The sequence below is a fragment of the Protopterus annectens genome, chromosome 17.part0, assembly GCF_019279795.1.
Source record: "Protopterus annectens isolate FY-2018-M chromosome 17.part0, PAN1.0, whole genome shotgun sequence".
NCBI classification, from domain to species: Eukaryota; Metazoa; Chordata; order Ceratodontiformes; family Protopteridae; genus Protopterus; species Protopterus annectens.
The window spans coordinates 602,517,794-602,539,587 of NC_056751.1; the positions used below are offsets into that span (position 1 = coordinate 602,517,794).

The window sequence follows — 21,794 nt, forward strand, 5'->3', positions numbered from 1 at the left end:
GTGCTCTTAACATTGCAAGTCTTTCAAACTGCCCACCCTCTTGGAACGATTATGATATAGTCAGACAACATGTCATTATTCTGGAACATCAACAAGCAAGGCAGAACCAAGTCCCCACCCCCCACCCCCACCCCCACCCCTCTGTTGAGAAGCTCTAAGAGTGTGGCAGTGGGCGATGTCTTCAAACTGCTTTCTGGTAACAACGCACATCCCGAGAAGCTCCAATGTGATAGCAGACAAACTGAGCAGATGCATCCTCCTGCCTCATGAATGGTCTCTCAATCCCAGAGTAGAGAAGGAGATTTTCTGTCACTGGGGCCAGCCTTGCTGCAATCTATTTGCATCCCCCCCAGAACAAGTAGTGCAGTAGCTACTTTGCCCTTATCCCCCCCTCAGGGGGAGGCCCTGAGAGATGCTCTTCTTCACGATTGGCCCCCTGGACTACACTATGCCTTTGCCCCTGTTCCTCTGATACCTCTTTTCTTGAAGAAAGCCATAAGGTTGAAGAGCAGTGTGATCCTCATAGCCCCATTTTGGCCTTGACAAGTTTGGTTCCCCTTTCTTTGGCCTTACTTCAACGTCCATGGACTGTATACCCGGTTCCAGATCTCCTATCTCATCCTCAGGGACTAGTTCACCCCTCTGAAAAACCTTACACTTACAGCGTGGTTACTCCAGTTCCACTGATTACCAGGCAAAATAAAAAGAAGTTATGTACCTACCATAACATTTATTTTATTTATTTATTTTATTTTATTTTATTTTACATTTGTGTTACTTGTCTTCTTCTCGCCTTCTTTCTTGCTGGTTGGGTTCGGAGCTGATCCTTGGCTCCGACTCGGCCATCTTCAATAGCTCGAGAGCTGTTTACTGGCTCGAGGCTACCCCATATCCCATAATGCCTGGCGCTAGCTACTCAGATCTCGTTTCAAAAAGCTATTCCAGACATATTTAAGGAAGAAACTCTGTCCTAGTAGCCCATTGGACCTAACAATGAAGCTATCCAAGCAGAAAAGACAACCAGAGAAGGTTCAGCCAAAGAAATCTGAATAAGGGAGCTCCTTTCGATCCACTAGGATAGGGGGATGGAGGATGGGACGCAAGAAAGAAGGCGAGAAGAAGACAACTAACATGGAATGTTATGGTAGGTACATAACTTCTTTATGTTAAGTTGTCTGTCTCGCCTTCATTCTTGCTGCTTGGGACAGCGTCCCTAGCACCTATTATCCTGGGTGGCTCAATGGCTCCTCAGAACAGTGGAACCAAAATCAGCCCTGTTCCTCGAAGCAATGTCTAATTTGTAATGAGAAATGAAAGTATGTGGGTTAGCAGCTGCACAGATAGACTCCATGGGCAACCTAGATGGGAAGGCCACCGAGGTAGACAATGTCCTAGTAGAGTGGCCTTTAGGTTTGGTAGATAATTTCTTGTCTCTCAATTGGTAAATGAATGAAATAATGTAAGACAACCATCTAGATAATGTTACCTTTGAGACCGGAAGGCCCTGTCTGCCCTCAGGATAGGAAAGGAAGAGCTGGTCCAACTTCCTGATGTCCTTTGTCCTATGCAAATAAAAACACAGCTGTCTGTGAACATCTAACTGGTGCAATTTATATTCTGCGTTATTGGTGTGATTAGGAAAGAACACAGGAAGGTCTATGGACTGATTCAAATTATTTTGTGTACAGACCTTAGGAAGAAAGGAAGGATTGGTCCTTAGAGCGACCCTATCATTATGGAAAACTAAGTATGTGGGACGAATACATAGAGCCTGAAGCTCCGAAACACGTCTGGCAGAAGTAATGGCTACCAGAAAGAGAGTCTTCCAGGATAAAAACTTAATGTAACAAGATGCTGCAGGTTCAAAAGGTTTCAAGATTATGGAAGCTAGCACCAAGTTTAGATCCCACGGAGGCGGGGGATCCCTCACTGGGGGCCTGAGCAGAGAGTGGTTCCTTTGAGGAAGGCTTTACACAGCTTGTGAGACATGATGTTATTATAAGACAAACCAATGTTAAAATTTGAAATGGCAGCTAACTGAACCCTGATTGTAGCAGAAGCAGAACCAGAATGAAAGAGTTCCACTAAAAATTCCAGAATCTCGTGGACGGGCTGAAAAGGGATCTATATTCTTAGCCTCTGCCCAGCAAGAAAAACGTTTCCACTTGCTAGCATACGTTTTCCTAGTTGTGGATTTGTGCGATGAGATAATTTCCCACACAGAGGAGGAAATATTAGGAAGCCTGGCTAAGGTTGGAAGTGGAGCAACCAAGCTGTGAGCTGGAGTGTTTGAAGGGATCGATGCACTTTGCCCGATTGATGAATCAGTAGCTCTGGAATAGGATCCAGAATCCAAGGCTGCTTGAGAAGATAATGATGCAGGAATGGGAACCATATCTGTCGAGACCAGTAAGGGGCAATGAGGATAATTTTGCAACCCAACGCAGTTGCTCTCTGTATGAGTTTGGGTATTAGGGGAAACTGAGGGAAACATGTAAAGAAGTCCCTGAGGCCAATCGTGAACTAAAGCATCTCTGGGGGAGTGGCCTGGAAGTGGAAGAAGAGTGAAGAAATTGCTGCACTTGCTGTTGAAAGGTGTGGTGAACAGGTCGCAACAAGGCTGACCCCATTTGCGAAAGATTTGTTCCGCAATTACCTGATTCAGAGACCACTCGTGAGGCATGAGAATTGCTCTGCTCAGCCTGTCTGCAACGACGTTGGAACTCCCAGGGATGTGTGTTGCGATCAGAAAACATTGGGAAGAGATCGCCCACTGCCAGAGTCTGTGTGCTTCTCGACATAGAGGATAGGAGCTGGTTCCGCCCTGCTTGTTGATGTACCACACCACTGACATATTGTCCGTTTGAATTGCAATGGTCCTGGGATGGAGAGAGTCCTGAAGGGCCTGCAACGCTAAAAGCACGGCGCTCATCTCCAAGACATTTATATGCAAATGGCACTCGTGAGGCTGCCAGGTGCCTTAGACTGCCCTGATAATGCCCCCCCACCCTATCAGGGAGGCGTCCGTGGTCACTGTGGCAACTGGAGGGGATGGCACAAATGGTCTGCTCTGGGACGATGGGGAGACCATCCACCAAGCGAGGTGCTTCTTGCATGCTTCTGTGATGATAATTTTGTGAGACATGGGAAGCTGTTGGAAGGACCACTGTGTGAATAGAAGCCACTGGAGGATTCTCCTGTGAAAGCGGGCCAGGGGGACAAGAAGAATTGCTGATGCCATGGAACCCAGTGTTCGAAGGACGAACCCGACTTGAATCGTTTTGCATGTTAATAAAATCTGTACTTGTTGGCGAATTAGTAATACCCTGTCCAGTGGAAGGTTCGCAAACATGTTTCTGGTATTTTGATTTGCGCCTATATAAATGATACGCTGACAGGGCAACAATGCAGATTTTTCGAAATTTATTGTGATACCTAGCCGGGAGCAAGTTTTGATAGTGTAATCCCTGGCTTGCAGGAGGTGATGCCTGGTGGAAGCAGTGAGGAGTCAGTCGTCTAGATATGGAAACACCTGGAATCCCTGACGTCTCAGGTGAGCTGTAACCACTGCCATGCATTTGGTGAACACCCTGGGGGCTGTGGTGAGACCGAAGGGCAGAGCTCTGAACTGATAATGACTGGCTCCCAGCCGGAAGTGAAGGAATCTTCTGGAGCGCCTGTGCATTTTGACGTGGTAGCATGCATCCTGAAGATCTATAGAGCACATCCAATTGTCCTAACCCAGGAAGGGTAAAATGTACTGTCGAGTGACCATCCAAAACTTTGTTCTTTGAACAGACCTGTTTAGTCTGCTGAGATCCAAAATGGGTCTCCAGTCCCCTGTCTTTTTTGGTACCAAAAAGAACCCTGAGTAAGTTCCTGATCCTATCTGGTCTGCTGGGACTTCCTGGATGACCCTTTTGTGTAGCAGCTTCGGAATTTCTTTGGCTGCTTGGTCCCTTAGATTGGGTTGAACATCTGGAAGGGACTTGTTTGACGATAAAGGGGGTCGAATAAAGGGAATTCTGTAACCTCCGGATATGATCGACTGTACCCACTTGTCTTGAGTTAGATCCTGCCAGGTTTTGGGGTACAGCAAAAGTCTTCCCCCGACTGCCTCCAGAGGCGTGCAGCCGGGCAACCCTTCAGGGATGCTGCAAGGGCTTCTCAGAGAAGGATTCTCTGCTGCCCTGGTTCTGCAGACCCCCCCACCCCCCACCCCGAGGGCGGCATCTGTTATTGTTCCCTCCTCTGCTCCTGGAGGGGAACTCACCACTTGTGTCAGGCAAGGCTCCCTGGGATTTACGGAACCACATTTTTCCACTCTTCTGACCCTTGGGGTATGGTCTGGAAGGAGTGGAAAAACGGGCTCCCACAGCAGAGAGTGTCTTGCCTTCCTGTTCACACTTGGTTAGTGTGTCCTTCACCTGTGGTCCAAAGAAAACGGAACCATCAAAGGGGGTATTGATGAAAGACGCTTTGAAGGGTTCTGCAAAATTACATAGCCGCATCCATGCGTGCCTCCTAAGGGCAACGCCTGTGCCTGTGGCTCTACACACACCATCGGCTGCATAAGAAATGAGCCTCATGGAGGAGTTAACAACTGAATTCAGAGTCACCAGCTGGGAGGCCACCTTAGCTTGAGCCCCCACAGCTGATGGATCTTGGAGGGTATCTCCAAGCTCTTTAAGGAGATCCCTCTGAAGGCGGGTGAAATGGCACAAATAATTCAGAGACTTCGAGAAGATCGCTGAAACAAACATTCGCTTCCCATATCTGTCCATAGTCCTAGACTCCTTGTTAGGAGGATGGACAGATGACAAAGTTTCTGCCAACTCCTTCTTTGTAGCTGCTGCTACCACCATGGCATCAACAGGTATGCCCTTAGATAGAAACTGTTTGTCTTGAGGTGCAGTTATAAATTTAGCAGGTGGTCTGGGGGTTGGTTCCACTGTCTCTGGAGCTGACCATGCCTTCCAAGCCACCACAGACATAAGTGGGTCGAAAGGCGGACTGACCATGCCTTCCAAGCCACCACAGACATAAGTGGGTCGAAAGGCAGAGACACCTAGGAGGTGGAGGGTCGGGAACCAAACGCGTCCAGAAATACCGACTCATCCTCTGAAGGGGCTAGGGTATTCCAGTTCCCCATCTGCTTAAGGATTTCATGGATGTCTGAAAAGGAGACATCTTCAGAGGGGGATCTCGGGGACCCTTCCGCATCCTCTAAGTCAGTATCTGATGTGACAGACTCAGAGGAGTCAACGTGCTTGCTCTTTCACTTCCTCTTACGAGGTGGCTCTTCTGAGTGATCAGGGGAGGCCTCGGAAGAGGAAGAAGCACCCAAAGGGGTGCCCTGGAGCGCTGGTTCCCCACGCTTGGGGTCCGGAGGAGGGTCAGAGGCAGACGCAGGCACCATAGGGGAGGAGCCAGTGGAGTTGATCGTGGGACTGGCTCAGGGTTCAGTACACTTCCTCATGCCCTCGAAGGTGTCCCTGCCCAGACGCAGAGAAGACTCCGGTTCCGAAGAAATCGGAATCCCTCTCCGCACCGAGGGGGATGGCTCCGAAGCTGATGTAGGAGCCAAGCTCACCTGCACCGAAGCTCCATGAGGGAGAGTGGGGTCGGACATGGGTCCGATGCCACTCGCCCCCTCAGAGCCGACGAGGGAGTCTCGGCGCCCAGATCCCTCCAAGGATGGGATCGGAGCCAACGACGGAACCGAAGGAGAAGGTAACGGAGCCGACGGTTCCCCGACTAGAACCCCAATGAACTCCTGCTCCGAACTCAGGGGAGGAGTCAGAGGAGGAATATTTTCAGAAGTGGACTGAGCCGACACCCGATGAGGGGGGCTGGACAGCATTTTTGCTAGGGCCTGCGATTTCACCAACCTGATGACCACTCTCCAAATCATGATCTGAACGTCTGGAGGACCGAGAGGAGTGAGATGACTTATGACTGCGCTTCGATTGGAGCAGAGGTGACCGTGGAGCCGAGCGTATCGACTCCAAGGAAGGAGACCTAGATCTTTTTCATCTCACAGACAGCTCCGAAGTTCGTGTTGGAGCTGACTGTGAGGGAGGCACATCGACTCCAGCTGGAGCCGAGGCAGATGGCGCTGCTTCACCCGACAGCTCAGAACTCTGAGCCGAAGACTTGGGTGGCTTGGAGGATTTTACAGGCTGAGCCTTAGCCGGTGAATCCTGTGACTTAAGCAAACCTCGAAGGATTAGCTTATTTTTGTGCTCCTGCAGGACCTTTGGGCTGAAAGCATGACAGACCGAACAAGAATCCTGCAGGTGCACTGGGCCCAGACAGTAGACACAAGAAGTGTGACTATCTGTCAGAGACATCATCTGACAGCATGAGTCACACTTCTTAAATCCGGACACTTTAGTATCCTTGGACATGTTACCACACACACACCAAGGAGAAAAAACACACACACACTAGCCCAAAAAAAAAAAAAAAACAAATTAGCAGTTGTAACTAGTTAAACTATACAGCTAACACACACTAACACAAACTAAGTCTGCTATTGCTGATACTACTTCAATCTATATTTTATATATATATATATATATATATATATATATATATTTATTTTTTACAACTAGAATAAAACGAAAAAGGGTTAGCCTCTAACTTAAACGGCTACCACTAAAGGAAGGGAGGGGTGGGGAAAACTCTCCAAGTAAAACGAGTTTTCAAGAAAAACAAAAGGGATAAAAGCTATCTAGGGAATCTAGCTTGGGGAATAGAACAACTAAGTAATTTAGGTACAGTATACAGAAAAAATTTTAGTAAAATTTAGTAAAAGTACAAAAAATGTACGAGCCTGAGCCAGTAAGACAACCTCGCAGTCTGAATCGGCAAATGAGATTTGAGTAGTTAGCACCAGGCATCATGGGATATGGGGTAGCCTCGAGCCAGTAAACAGCTCTCAAGCTATTGAAGATGGCTGAGTCGGAGCCGAGGATTGGCTCCGAATCCAATCAGCAAGAATGAAGGCGAGATAGCTTAACATCTTATCTTCCCCAGTTCGAAAAATGTTGCTAGCTTCCCATAAACCCTCCACAAGGAGTGTCTATCTCAGCAAATGAAAAAGATTTTCTTTATGGGCATACGAAAATAAACTTGATCCTTTCTCAGCATTAGTGGAAGAGGTTTTGCAGTTTTTATCTACACTTATCTACACTCTTCGAACATGGAGCTGCTGCTGCTACTGTCAGAGTTTAGCTTGCTGCTATTTCTAATTTCCATAATGGGTTTGAAGGACAACCTTTAATTTCACGTAGACTCTGCAAGGTTTTTCTAAAGGGAACTTTAAGGTTAAAGCCTTCTTATAGGGATCCCCTCATTCCCTGGGATCTTACTATGGTTCCGCAGTCCCTGGTCCAATTCCCCTTTGTGTCGGTGGCTGCCTGTGATTTGTAATTTCTTTCATGGAAGACCATTTTCTTAATAGCCATTACATCTGCTAGGAGGATTTCAGAGATTCAGACGTTATCCTCAAAACCTCCATATTTGATTTTTCATAAAGACAGGGTATCTCTAAGAACTAATTTTCATAAAGACAGGGTATCTGTAAGAACTAATCCACCCTTTATTCCAAAGGTTGTATCTGAAAATAACATTAATCAATCCATCGAATTTCCTGTGTATTCTTCCCTAATTTTTCCAGTAAGGGAAAATACTGCTTACATTTATTGGGTGTTCACAGACAATTACATTTGTATCTCGACAGAATAAAACATTTCAGAAAGTCCAACCAGTTATTTGCTTCCTTTTCAGGTCCTTCCATGGGTAAATCAGTTTTGAAGGTCATGCTGTCTAGGTGGTTCAGAGAAAGCATTACCTTTGTCTACAACAGGAAGAACTTCAGATTGGCAGCCCCTGTTAGAACACACTCAACAAGAGCTATAGCCACATCGGCTGTTTTTCATTACCAGGCTTCTATGGATGATATATGTGCAGCCATGACATGGGCCTCTCCACAAACCTTTATTACTCATTACAAAGTGAATATGGTTTCCAGGGGAAGAGCTTCATTTGGTTATATGGTGATCAAGAATATCCTTCCACAAGGCCTCCCAAGATACAAGATAACTGGGGACTCTATCCCATAGGTCAAGGATAAATGAAGATTGATAACATCAGATAAAAAAAGTTATGTACTCACCGTAACTTTCCATCTGTGTTGTCGATCTTCCTTTATCCTTAACAACCCCCCCCCCCTCATACACTGAGGAACAGACCTTAGTCCTGGCAGTCTGTATCGTCATGTATGACCTTAGACATAGCCTCTTCAATGGTTATAGTATTTCCTTTTCTTAGTCTTGTATTATAGTTGCAAACCCCATCTGAGGTAATTTAGAGAGAGGCATTCTGGGTAAGTATTTGGCTCAGGAGTTTTTGGTTCGTGCGAGCTGTTGTAACAGCCAAGCCGTTTCTGAGACTCTGAACAGAGTTCCATAGGTAAAGGATAAATGAAGATCAACAACACAAATGGAAAGTTATGGTAAGTACATAACTTATTTTTCTTTTCTGATACCAGAATAGGTATTACATACATCTGCATTGAGAGAGTCCATTTTCCATGATTTCCATACATCATACCTGGATCTGATTTTGTCCTTAATTCCTGAAGTTAGCCACTGACAGATGTGGGCTCTGAGCCTTCTTTTGTAACTGGGAATAATGAATCTTGAAATTGAGAAAGAATTGATAAGAATAGGTCCAAAGCTGTGGAGGGATTTGGGCATACTGTAGAACTGCGGTGAATGTTAAGGTCAAGTAGTCTTAGATGTTTGAAAGGATCATTCTGAAATCATTTGTGGGGGATTCAGGAGGGACAGTTTTTTTCAGAATGTTGTGCTCATCTCTGGGGAACTGCTGCCGCCATTAATAACACTGTTGTCTGTTGTCCCATTTTTCCTGTGAAAAAGAAACAGAAAACAAAATATGTATCTACTCCTCCTCTGATATCGTTGGACAGGAGTAATTCACTTAGTCTGGGTCAAGGTTTAATTCGGACCAGTTGGTATAATAATTAAGGTCTTTACATCCAAAGGTTCGATCCTGACCTCTGGACAATTCTTGTTTGAAGTTTGCTTGTTCTCCCTGTGTTTCCATGGGGTCTCTTCCACCTCTGAAGGAAAAAAAATCACCAATGAATGGAACTGTGGGCAGCAATGCAGATTCAACATGGTGCCGTATAAGGGGAAGAGTTATGTAGACCACCTGCTCTGGGCATCTACTGTGGTGCACAGTATTCTTAAGATAGGAGAAAAGGGATGATTGACTGCGTGCCGTGGTTAGCCACTTGATGTAAAATATGGCTCTAGGTGATCTGGTTATGTTGACTAATGTCATCAACAGGCATGAGCATTTGTCAGTGATAAATAGGTTGAAGACCTGGCCTACTCCAACCTACGCCTGTGACCCTTGTTAACAGTAGGAGTGGGTATATCTGCCCCTATTGGCCAGTGTGTGCACTAGCAGCCCTGTGTCAGCAAGTTACTGGCTGGTCGGTCTCCAGTTGCCCAGCCTGGTTACCTGGAGTAGCTCTCTCGAGTGAAAGCTGGACATAAAACCAATCAACCTGCCAAACAGAGCTTGTTCTGATTAGGCTGTATAATGCTTTAAGTTCCTGTATATTTGTATGGCTGTAATGCTTCTGCCATGTGTTGATGTTGGGGTATGCTTCTAAATGGAAGATGCAGCCTGTTTACTGTAACCTACTGCTTATACTCGTGAGGTGTCCTTTGGAAGTCATTTAATAGGTTCATAGGTTCATACTAGGCTATCTGCCCTAGGGCATTTATAAGCCTAGCCAGAGTGTGTTTGGCTTTTGCCACCCATTTTAAATGAATTTTGCTAGATGCAAGCCTTCATTGTGATGTTTGTTGTGGACACATCTTTTGGGCAGTGATACATACTTTTCCATATATGCAACTGCCTATATTTATGAGGCTTCATTTGGAAGCTGTTTAAGGTAGATGGCCAAACTTCCATTGTAATGCTTTGCATGGGCACTGATGTATATTTTTTCACATATGTGTATATTCCATATGTAAAAAAAACAAAGAAAAAAGGTGGAAGGATGGCATAATGGTTAAGGTGTTTACCTGGCAAACACAAGGTGCAGGGTTTGATTCTCACGTGGGGTAATTGGCTAGGCTTAAAATGGCCCACAAGGGCAATTAACCTAGTACTAACCTATGGCCAGTGGAATTTAACTACTGAATGGTCACTTGAGGAATCAGGGAGCATCTTGGTCTGAAGACATCTGTCTTGTATGTTAGTAATGATTACATCTAGACTAGAGCTTTTACCATTTTTTTGTATTAAGCCTTGGATCAAACCTTGGGATATAACAGTATACATGTAGATATTCTCGGCAAGTTTTCTAAATCTGATGGATTTTAATTATATTGGTGCCTTGCATATTTTTTCCATTGCTACCCAGTTGTTTCCTTACCTACTGTTCTTTCCCATTCTTATCTTATTTTTTAGTATTGTTTTTGGTACAGTGTTTTTTTTTTCTTTTTACAGGAACGTATACTCCAGGCCCTGATTATCAGCTTATGTTGCTAGCTAGCTAGCTCTATCCTAGGTTCAGTTATACGTTTTGCCAATTTGTGGCATGTTGTCTTTACTGCCTATCTTTTGTTTATGCCTCAGCAGTTAACCTTTGTTAAGGTAGAAACTCTGTTTGTTGAAGGTTAAACTGTTCCTTTGGTTGGTCACGTTCACTTCCCAGTGTATCTTGTTACACCACCTTGATTCTGTATTTTGTTTTTTTTTTTTTTTTCCAGTTTATCTCTGCTTCTCTGTCATTTTTAAGCATTACTGATTTAGCTATGGGCCTAATCTCCTTTTTTCAATTGTAAGTTTTTTCTGTGTAGTTGAAGTTATGCCTTTCTATGTCATCTTTTTCAAGAAGTCGATGATGTCAGTCTGTTTGTACCTGCATTAATTCCTGCAGTTATGCCATCATGCTCCTCTTTGCTCCGCATTATTTGAAATGTATGATATCATATGTATTGGCCTAACCTGGGTAACCTTATAATATCCATGTAGACGAGAAAGTCTGAGTGCTTCCTGGCCTGCCGAGAACAACAGTTTTTCCCATTTAGCTCTGCCATGTTTACCATCCCATATAAACTCCTTTATTTACCCTGTTAATATATTCAAAACTTCACTTGTGGCACAGAAGTACTTACCCTACATGTATTATTAGAAGCACTACAAATATTTTAATGGCCTGCATTTTATTATCCATGTTTCTAACCTGCTTGGAAGTTTAATTTCATCCCAGGTTTTCTTTGCTGCAAAAATTGCTCAACTGTTTATCCAAATAGCAAAATCATTTAATCTTGTCTTGATCCTAAAGCTAGGAATGCTTTGTATTAAGCAGTATAATTATCTGCAGTTGATTTTGTCTTAATTCATTGATTTTGTACCCAGATAATGTTTGAAATATCAGTATTAGTAATAGCCTTGGTAAGTCTTGTTTGGGTTAGTTAAATGTAACAAGTGAATAAAGCTACCTTTTCTTGCTTTCCAATATAGTTCATACCCTTGAACATGTAAACATCTAATTTACATGGCTAATGGATAGAAGGAGAGAGAGCTGGAGAAATCACACACCCCTGTACAAGTCCCCTGTATAGTCTGTCTGTCAGACAAATCTCCCAGTTTTTATTCTTACTGACAAGCCCTTATATAGCTTTAATATTACTTGGATATGTTTTTCTGGGAGTTCAGATTCCTCAAGGTTAATTTAAGATGCATTGTGCAAACTCTGTCAAAATTCTTTGTGCCATCTCAGCAGAGTAACAGTAATGAGCTTCCTGCCTGTTCTTTATCATACTAAGGAATTGTGTTGGTCCAAGTCTAAGTGTTGATATAGACGACTATTGTGCTTGCTATCATATTCTTAAATAGTTGTAATTTAAAACTGGTATTGGTCTGTGTGATGCAGGATTGATGTCCTTCAAGGATGCATCTGCAGTCATCACATATGGGTTGTCCTGCCTCAGGCAGCCCTTCGGTCAGCCGGATTCCAAAGTCTGGGTCCGGCATCGGCTGATGTCGCCCTTTCCCCGACGTCAGAGCGCTTGGGGTATAAAAACGTAAGCCAACGCCATCTTCCTCAGTGTTTCTTGCCCCAGATGCCAGGTGCCCTCAAAGGAATTCCAAACATGCACAGAAATATATATATGTATATATATATATATATATATATATATATATATATATATATATATTTATATAAAACAAATACACCATAATAGATAACCCCAGCTAGCTATGAGAGGGAAAAGTACCCAATAAATACCAAAGAGGGGAAGGAGGGAGGGTAAACCTGACTGCAGATGCATACCTATCGGACATCTACATTTATGGTAGGTACAAAACTATGGACTATACTATTTGTATGTTGATTTGAGCTGCATAGAGACCTTTGGAAAGTAGTTTGATTTGTTTTCTAGTTGTTCATACCGTAATTTGCTATGCTTTGCTCCACATTGCAAAAGATGGAGCTTGACTGCAACCCGGGTGACCAGGGTTCGATTAATGGCCCCAAAACTGGAGAAGCCAGGCAGGGAGGGGAGAGGAGTGAAAGGGCATCGTTCTTTCATGTGACAGGGAAATGGGAAGGGCTGTGTGCACACACAAGTGTGCAGGGAAGGTGCAGTTTCCTTGGTGGAGACTGGAGAATCACCGTCTGTACATCAGGGTTAGTGAGCAGGGATGCCTGATGGCACAATGTCCCTTGTGGAAATGAGGGAATGCCTTTCTGGACAGTCCATTGCATGCACCCTCCCTTGCACAGTCAGCCAAGTGTGCATTGGGGTTGTAGTGCTGAAAAAGGTGAAAACTTTTTTGAACCACCTCTGATGGCTGTTTAAATGATGGCTCCTCTCAACTGGCTCTCATCCTTTGTAAAGAGGGAACAGATAGGTCACTGGAGATAAGAGGAGTGCAGAAAAAATTATTTGTTTTTTCTGCATACCACAGCTGGAGTGATACCTCTCTTAATGAATCAGATTTGTCCAGGAGCACCTTTTTTAGCTTTTTTGTCTGCTGCCACTGATTTCAGGAGTCTTCTGTGACTCACACCTATTGGTCTTCCTCTCATTTCCTGGAACTGTGGCATTCCTTCCACTTTATCCCACATTGAGAGGGTTTCCCTACTGGCAGAGCTCATATTTATGGGTTATCCCAATTCCCTTATGCAGATTCAAATGGGATGTGAGATGACAGGCACAGTTGGAATGGGACTAAGCAAAATATTATCATACTGTGGCATGCAGGGTTTTTCCTGTGTCCTTACTTCTTCTGTCCTTAACATACCGATGTCATTTTTGGGCTGACCAGGCAATGGGAAGCGATTCTGAGTGCATGTCCCCACCCCAGGCCCATAGAGAGTTCATGCCTTCTTTCCTTCTGCAAAGCAGCTCTCTGTCATCTTTCTGAGCTTAGACACTCAACTGGGTCCCATCCTTCCTACTGCATTATGTGCCAAAGATGCTTATCAAAATCATGTGACCTAGACCATATTCATGATATTTTCCTCTCTAGGCTGGCTTGTCCATGAGCACAATTACAAAACATTTAGGTACCATTTCCTGTCCAAAATAACAGTTCATACATTTATTTGTTGGTTAATATCCAAGAACCATTTTGAGGTTTTTGTAAAATAATAAGTTGTTTCTTCAAATGCTTAAGATAGCTGTGCCATAATATGAAGAATACTTGGCTAAATATTGATTTTTTTTCCATTGGCACACGTTGAGCCATAACAATCAAATGAGTGCAAAATAAAAATAGGTTTTGCAGCTGACAAACTCTCCTGTGCATCCCTCATATCTAAATATACTAATTCTGAGATTGCCCAACACTGGGAGAAAAGTTCCCCTTCCCCCACTACTCTGTGATCTCACTGATTACATTACATAAAGTTCAATGGATAATGTTCAACTAAACAGAGAGTCAGCTACAAATAGCTTGTTGTAGTTTCAGTGAAAAGCAGGCCAATAAACAGTATGTCTTCCAATCTTAAGTTGTGGTACCATAAGAAATAAACTGACTTCTTTCATATGCTTGTTTTTTAATAGACAATCTTCTTTTAGTTTGTAATCATTGTCAGGTTATTTAATTTATACTTTGTTGATGTAATTTTTTGTAGCCAAATTCTAACCTCTTTGAGCTGTGCTATAAAGAACGAATCCAGCAGTTTGATGATGAAGATGAAGGATCAGATGGTGAAGACATCTGGCAAGACAAGGAAGTCCGTTTTTCATCTGGCACTGTGCAGTGTGTGAGCCAGAGGTATGTACCTTTTTGGGCATAAACCGTTGTGTTTGCAGTACTAATGACAGTTACCCTGTGAAATACTGCATACAGATTTTTGTGCATAGATGCAGTGAGATGTTCATCGTGTTACACTGCTGCAGTCATTACACTTGGGTTACTGCCATCAGGCGGTCCCGCAGTCGGCCAGAGTTCCAAAGTCTTGGTCCGGCGTCGGTTGCTGTCGCTTCTTCCCTGACGTCAGTGCGCCAGGGGTATATAAGATGCATCCAACGCCATTTTCTTCAGTCTTTCTTGCCATGCGGTGCCCGAAGAAGAAGCAGTTCGCAAGTGCTGGTCGGCCGACTCCTGAGATTTTCAAATTTAATTTCAGACCGAAGTCTTCAATAAAGCTAAGTACTCCGTTGGGGAACCTTTTCTTGCCTCAGTCCGATGTCAGAAAAAGTTAATAATTGCATTTCTTGAGGGAAGCAAATACCTCATAAGGACTTTCATTCTTACTGTATTCCTTGCCTAGGCCCAGACCACGACGTCACAGGTTGTCAGTTTTGTGCTAGGTTTAATAAACGACCTATTAAACGTCGGTTTGATTTCGCCCGACATTACTTTGGTAGGAAATTTAATTATACCATGCCGTTGGAGCAACCGACGACTGGAATGCATAAAAAATGCAAAGATAAGGACAGGCAGCCGAGACACAAACCAGACTCCGAGGCCTCTGCTAGGCCAGTCACCGGTTTTCAGTGAGGCACCTACGCAGGCCCTGACGACCGCTGATTTAGAACCCCAGGCGACATCCAATTCACAAGCAGAGATTGCTAGGCCTCCACAACCTTTACCTTTAGGCCCTTCCAACTCCATGCCTGAAGGAGGTTCCGGTGCAGTTGAAACGCCTTCAGTTGCAGAAGGTGTCTTCAAACTGACTTCACTCACTATTAAATCCTATGCAAAGCTGAAAACTCCTTTAAAAACAAATAAGACTGTACAGCAGTCTCCAGTACAAGGCCCCATGCCTAAGAAACAGATGCTTAAGATGGCTGAAGACTTAATTACCCTAATCAGGGGTTTCATCCCCCTCCTGATAAAAAGGCAAGACAGGAGGAGGACTACGCTTCCTCTGACCAGGTTTCAATTTCCTCAGACTCTTCTGAGAAACAGAAATATTCCTTTCCCTCACTTGCTATTCCTCCTGTGTTAGACATTGTGGATTATGTTTATTCAGAATCTAGTCTTAACCCAGATTCACTACCTCCTGCACCAGCCAAACCAGACAGATACTACAGAGTCCCTGACTCACACAAATACCTGTATAAAAGCCCTGTTGCTGACCCAGAAACCATTTCCCAGGGTCCCAAAGGAGTTAAGGCCTCTATTGCTAAAAATCCTGTGTCCTCTGAAAGGGATTCTAGAGCACTAGACAGATGGGGAAAAAAAGTATATACCTCAGCTACTCTAGCTATGAGGGCCTTAAATTGTCAGTTTCACATGCTGAAATATCAACAATATTTGATGTCTCAATTAAAACAAAAAATGCTCACACATACAGAACAGCCTGATTACAAGGACATGCAAGATTTGTTGCATGCAGCTGAACAAGTGGGAAAACATACTTTGCAATGTGGATTTGATTCATTGGAAGCTTCTTGTAGAGCAGCAGTGACCAGGGTCTGGCATACGTAGGCATGCTTGTTAAAAGAACAAACTTTACCTGATCATGTTAAAGCAAAATTATTGGATGCACCTTTACAGCAGGATGTTTTGTTTGGTGTAAAAGCAGAAGAAGTTTTAAAGAAAATGGAGGATAAGGCAAAATCTATGCAGACTGTCAAGGATTTTTTACAGGTTCAACCCCCTCGTTTCAGCAGAAATTGGCCAACCAAAAACTGGTCCTTTCCAGCTTCTGTCAGACCACAGAGGGGCAGATACATACGCCCAAGGGGCAGAGGCCAGTCACAAGGCTCTTACCAGCCTCGACAATGGGGTGCCACAACCCAAAAAGGAGGAGAAGACAGGTCTCAGACTACCAGAAGACAAACACAATGACTTTCCCCTCAGACCTCCAAGCAAAACCCTCTTGGCAGCTCCCTCGGGGGGAAAACTAGCACTTTTTGCAGGCAATTGGCACATCATTACAAAAGACAAATGGGTCCTAAATATTGTATCTCAAGGATACAGATTCCACTTTCACACTTTGCCAAGGATAAAAGGAATGCCAAACCTGCCATCAAATCAATGGGCAGAGGCTCAAAAGCAAATTTTAGCTCTCATGGACATGAGAGCCATTCAACAGGTTCCTACACAGGAGCAAGGACAAGGATTTTACTCAAGACTGTTTCTAGTTCCCCGAAAGGACAAAGCCTGGAGACCCATTCTGTACCTCTCAATTCTAAACACATACCTAGAAGTACCCAAATTCAAGATGCTAACACTACAGCAACTTCTTCCCATGCTGGGTAAGAAGGCTTGGCTAGTAACGTTGGACCTCAAGGAGGCTTACCTGCATGTCCCTATCAGACAAAATTGCAGAAGATACCTCAGATTTATAGCAGGTTCAACCCATTACCAATTCTTTGCACTGACCTTTGGCTTATCTACTGCGCCCAGGGTCTTCACAAAATGCCTGGCACCAGTAATTGCATACTGCAGACAAAGAGGGATTCAAATATATCCATACCTGGACGACTGCCTTATTCAAGCAGAAAGCAAGTACATTCTATTAAAGCATCTGGCGTTTGTCAAAAATCTACTAAGTTGCCTAGGGTACACAGTAGACGAAAAGAAGTCAAAACTAGTACCCTCACGAGACATAATATTCCTGGGTGCCAGCTTAAACACAACGGACCAGATGGCTTATGTCACGCCAGACGAGCAAAGACAACTGACTCAATACTTCAAAATGATGGCAACAAAGACCCAACTCCCTGCAAGAAAAATTCTGCAGGCCTTGGGATTCATGGCATCTTGCATACTACTAATACCATTTGCAAAACTGCATATGAGGAAATTACATTGGTATCTGAAAAGCGTATGGACTCAACACAGCCACAGCTTGGAAACAATAATTCCACTCATATCCTGCCTTCAACAGGAGTTTCTATGGTGGGTTCAAGCATGTCACCTCAATAAGGGCCAGCCTTTTACCTTACTCACAGCCAGGCAAACTATAACAACAGATGCATTGGATTATGCCTGGGGAACACACATGGCAGGACAGTGTATTCAGGGCAAATGGTCTGCAGACCAAAGGCATCTACATATCAATTAAAAATTGATGCTAGCTGTACAAAATGCCCTAACAGCTTTCAAGGACCTCCCACATCCAGGACAGCTCATAATAAAGACGGACAACACCACAGTGATGTGGTACATAAACAAGCAAGGGGGCACACACTCCTACCCCCTATGCGGACAAGCAATGACCTTGTGGAACACAGCACTGACCTACCAAGTTCAACTACAAGCACAGTTCCTGCCAGGAAAGAAAAACACATTGGCAGATGATTTAAGCAGAAACATCATAGATCCTCACGAGTGGAAACTGGATCCACAAGTATTCGCAATGATAACTCATAAATGGGGGAGCCCAGATATAGATCTGTTTGCTTCCCCCCAAAACTACCAACTATGGAAATTCTGCACAAGGACATACCACACACTAGCTTGGAAAGTGGACGCCCTCTCATTCAGTTGGAAAACATTGGCAGTGTATGCCTTTCCTCCACTACCTCTTCTGGCAAAGGTGCTGGTGAAAGCCAGATTAGAGAGGCCACAAATGATACTCATTGCTCCAGACTGGCCACGCCAACAGTGGTATCCAATACTAAGGAACATGGCTCAAGGCCCATCATGGATTTTACCTACAACTCCTCACCTGCTCACTCAGCAAAACAATCAGATTCTATACAGCCAGCTCAAGACTTTAAATCTGGCTGCATGGAAAATTGCTGAAACAACCAGTCAACACTTCTCTCTAAAGCTGTGATGGATGTCATTCTGGAGGCCAGGAGGCCCAGCACCAGGAAAGTCTATTCAGACAAATGGAAAAGATTCTGCGCCTGGAACCAGACTAAAGGCCAAAATCCCCTTGTACCAAATATTCCTCCGATTCTTCAGTATTTAACTGAGATGTTGCACAAAGGACTTTCCTTCTCATCTATTAAGAGCCATGCCTCAGCTATTTCAGCTCAATACAACACGGATCCTCCTATATTTTCACATCATCCATTGCTAAGACAGTTCCTCAGAGGGGCTAAGAATATAAGACCGCCCCGGAGAGCACCAACACCAACTTGGGATCTCAACTTTGTTTTGGAAAAACTTACACTACCGCCCTTTGAACCAACTTTCACAGCTGGTCTACAGTTCCTGTCATGGAAAACTGCCCTGCTGCTAGCAATAACTTCAGCACGAAGAGTCTCAGAACTACAGGCCCTAATGGCAGTGGAGCCTTTCATCATTTTTCATCAAGACAGAGTCTCTTTACGAACTAACCCTTCCTTTATGCCAAAGGTGGTATCCAGTGTTGCCCTAAACCAAACCATTCATTTACCCACCTTCTATCCAAACCCCCAGAACAAAGGGGAAAGGCTCCTACACTCTTTGGACATTCACAGGCAATTCCGTTACTACTGGGATAAAACTAAGGCTTTCAGAAAATCTGACCAGCTCTTTGTATCATATGCTGCAGGATCACAAGGAAAAGCTATCTCAAAACAGACCATTTCAAAATGGATGGGACATTGCATCCATTTCTGCTACACACACCATGGAAAATCTGTGCTTGGTAACATCAGGCCCCATTCCACCAGGGCTACAGCAACATCAACAGCCTTCCTCAGAGGGGTACCAACCAAGGATATTTTGGAGGCTGCAACTTGGAGTTCAGTGCACACCTTCACCAAGCACTATCACTTACCTCAATACTCTAAAACCAGAGCTGGCTTTGCCACTGCAGTTCTGCAGGGCCTACTAGCCTCACCAAACCCTGTTTAGTTCCACCACCCATCCTTAGCTTTGGGATTCAACCCAAGTGCGATGACTGCAGCAGTGTAATATGGTGAACATAGTACAGTTTTGTACCTACCATAAATGTAGATGTTCGAGTGTTCACACTGCTGCAGTCCAGGTTACCTTTGCTCCATCCCCTCTGAACTAGCTGGAGATATCTATACCTTTCTATCCTATACAACCTTTGTGGTGTGTTTGCTTGTAACTGAAGGTATTGTTTTATTTTTATTTATATATTTTTTATTAGCAATATGTATTGCCTACCTATTGGGGGCACCTGACATCTGGGGCAAGAAAAACTGAAGAAAATGTCGTCGGATGCATCTTATATATCCCTGGCGCACTGACGTCAGGGAAGAAGCGACAGCAACTAACGCCGGACCAGCATTTTGGAACTCTGGCCGACTGCCGGACCGCCTGACGGCAGGATAACCCAAGTGTGATGACTGCAGCAGTGTGAACACTCGAACATCTACATTTATGGTAGGTACAAAACTGTACTTTTTCCCTAATGACAGCCCTGCTTTAAAGCACTGTTCCCACCATAAAAGGCCATCTACTTTGTGGTGTCAGTATTTTCTTTATCCATTGCAAAGCTGTTAATTTCAGATATTTTATTATTGTTATTTATTTTCTGTACCTTTTTGCATCTGTTGTTACCAGAAGATGCAGATAAGTGATGGTTTTAACAGTGTTTTTTTTTTTTTTTTTTTTTGTTTCATTGCAGTGCTGCTGCTTTTCTTAACTTCTTAAATCATTTTTCTGTGGCACTTTTCATCTTTTACATTGCAGTCTTCAAAAGATTTCAAGGCTCATCCAGAGATGGTGTGGAAAAAAAAATGACAGCTAAGGATATGTCGTATTTTACACTGTCAGTAAGGGTGTCCAGAACTACCTTGGCTTCACGGCATCGTAAGAAGGGGTTTCCACAGTCAGGTCTTGTGATTAGTGTTGTTGACTACAAGTTAAAAGGAGAACTCTTGATTACCATATCTGCAGGTATGGAATCAAAAGCATTATTACACAAGGAAGAGTTCTGTGCCAATCTGCAAGACAAACATCTGCTTTTTGATCAAGCACTTGATCTGCTTACTGAAGGCACTGTGACATAATAGAGTATAATGGCCCCTTTGGTATTTACCTGCCTAAGCAATGATCCGTATTGAGAGACCCACAGCATTTCCTCACTAAAATAATCAAGGACATGTCTTCCTTGTACTACACAGACCACCTTAAAGTGCTTTCTCTCATTTCCATTTGCATTCACTACAGAGTCTTGAGAGGTGACTTCTGTCTTGTCTCGTAGCCTTGACTGATCCAGTCCTTTACAACCTCCTGTACAGCCTGAAAAATAACACCCTCAAAACCCACTCAAGAGATCTTAGCTTCCACTGAAACATAAACAAGACCTGCTGACAAGGTATATCTATATCTCCCAGTGAATCCCTATTTTTCAGATTAGACTTTCTTTAGTTGTAAATCAAAGTAGTTCCCTGACCCTCTTTAAGCGTAACATGGACGAATGGATGGGTAGTTTTAAGTACACCCTAGGATTGACCTCTCGAGCCCTCATTGAAAGGGGTCAGAACTAGGTATAAATTAGTCATGTTCAATGGGTACCTACGATTTGGAGTATTGTGGCTAGTCTTCCAATGGTCCTCTGCGTAGTATTAGCCTATGAACTATATGGGTTGTATGCAAATAGGGCAAAAGTTGCTTATTGAATTGTGACCCATGGCCAGTTCATTTAAAGCTTCTTTAACCTGGGGTGATCACTGCAAGGGAGTTTTATTCTTTTCTACAAAAGTTCATTGTTCATTGAATTACCTGGAATAAGTGGAGAACTGCAGGAGGGTATTATATCCTATGGGTGGTGTTATGTGCCCCACCATTTATTATTGTAAATGTGGTTGGTATAGAGTTTATTCACTTTTCATTCAGAATTCCAGTTATCCATTAGACTTTCATATGATTGTTAGGGACCTAACCTGTGGACGTTGGCTTCATTCAGCCATGACAGTGACTTATTTTGTCCTAATTTTTTGATTATCATACATGACTGAGGTCTTTGGTTTGTAGGTTTGTGTTCCTTTTTATTTTGTAGATCCTGCGTAATTCTGATCTTCACCTTTTATTATTGATTTTCCAGCTAGGTAGAAAATTTTGATGGTTTAATTTTTGACATTATGGTATAAAGGTGGCATACTAATGATACAGCATTAACCTTTCAGTGGATGCAAGTGGCAGAGATAGTCATTGTTCATCTGCAGTATTCTGCAGTTCCTTTTACAGTATTTTTGCAGTCAGATGAAGCAAGATTTTATTAAAAAAAATAATTTATGAAATTTGAATCAGATTAGACCATTGAGATATTCGTATTTTTGGCACTGCAAGTGGGTTTTTATTTAAAGTGGAATCTTGCAGTGAGCAACACCAGTAGGATTTAGCTTCCAAGAACTGAG

General features: G+C 43.6%; 1 protein-coding gene across 1 annotated transcript in view; it reads left to right on the forward strand.

Moving 5' to 3' along the window:
- Positions 1-21,794, forward strand: part of PPP6R1 (protein phosphatase 6 regulatory subunit 1) — a 3,522,349-nt gene that overhangs the window by 2,550,786 nt on the left and 949,769 nt on the right. The window contains exon 17 of the mRNA XM_044059463.1: positions 14,201-14,343. Coding sequence (XP_043915398.1) covers positions 14,201-14,343 — 143 coding nt within the window. The remainder of the gene's footprint in view (positions 1-14,200; positions 14,344-21,794) is intronic.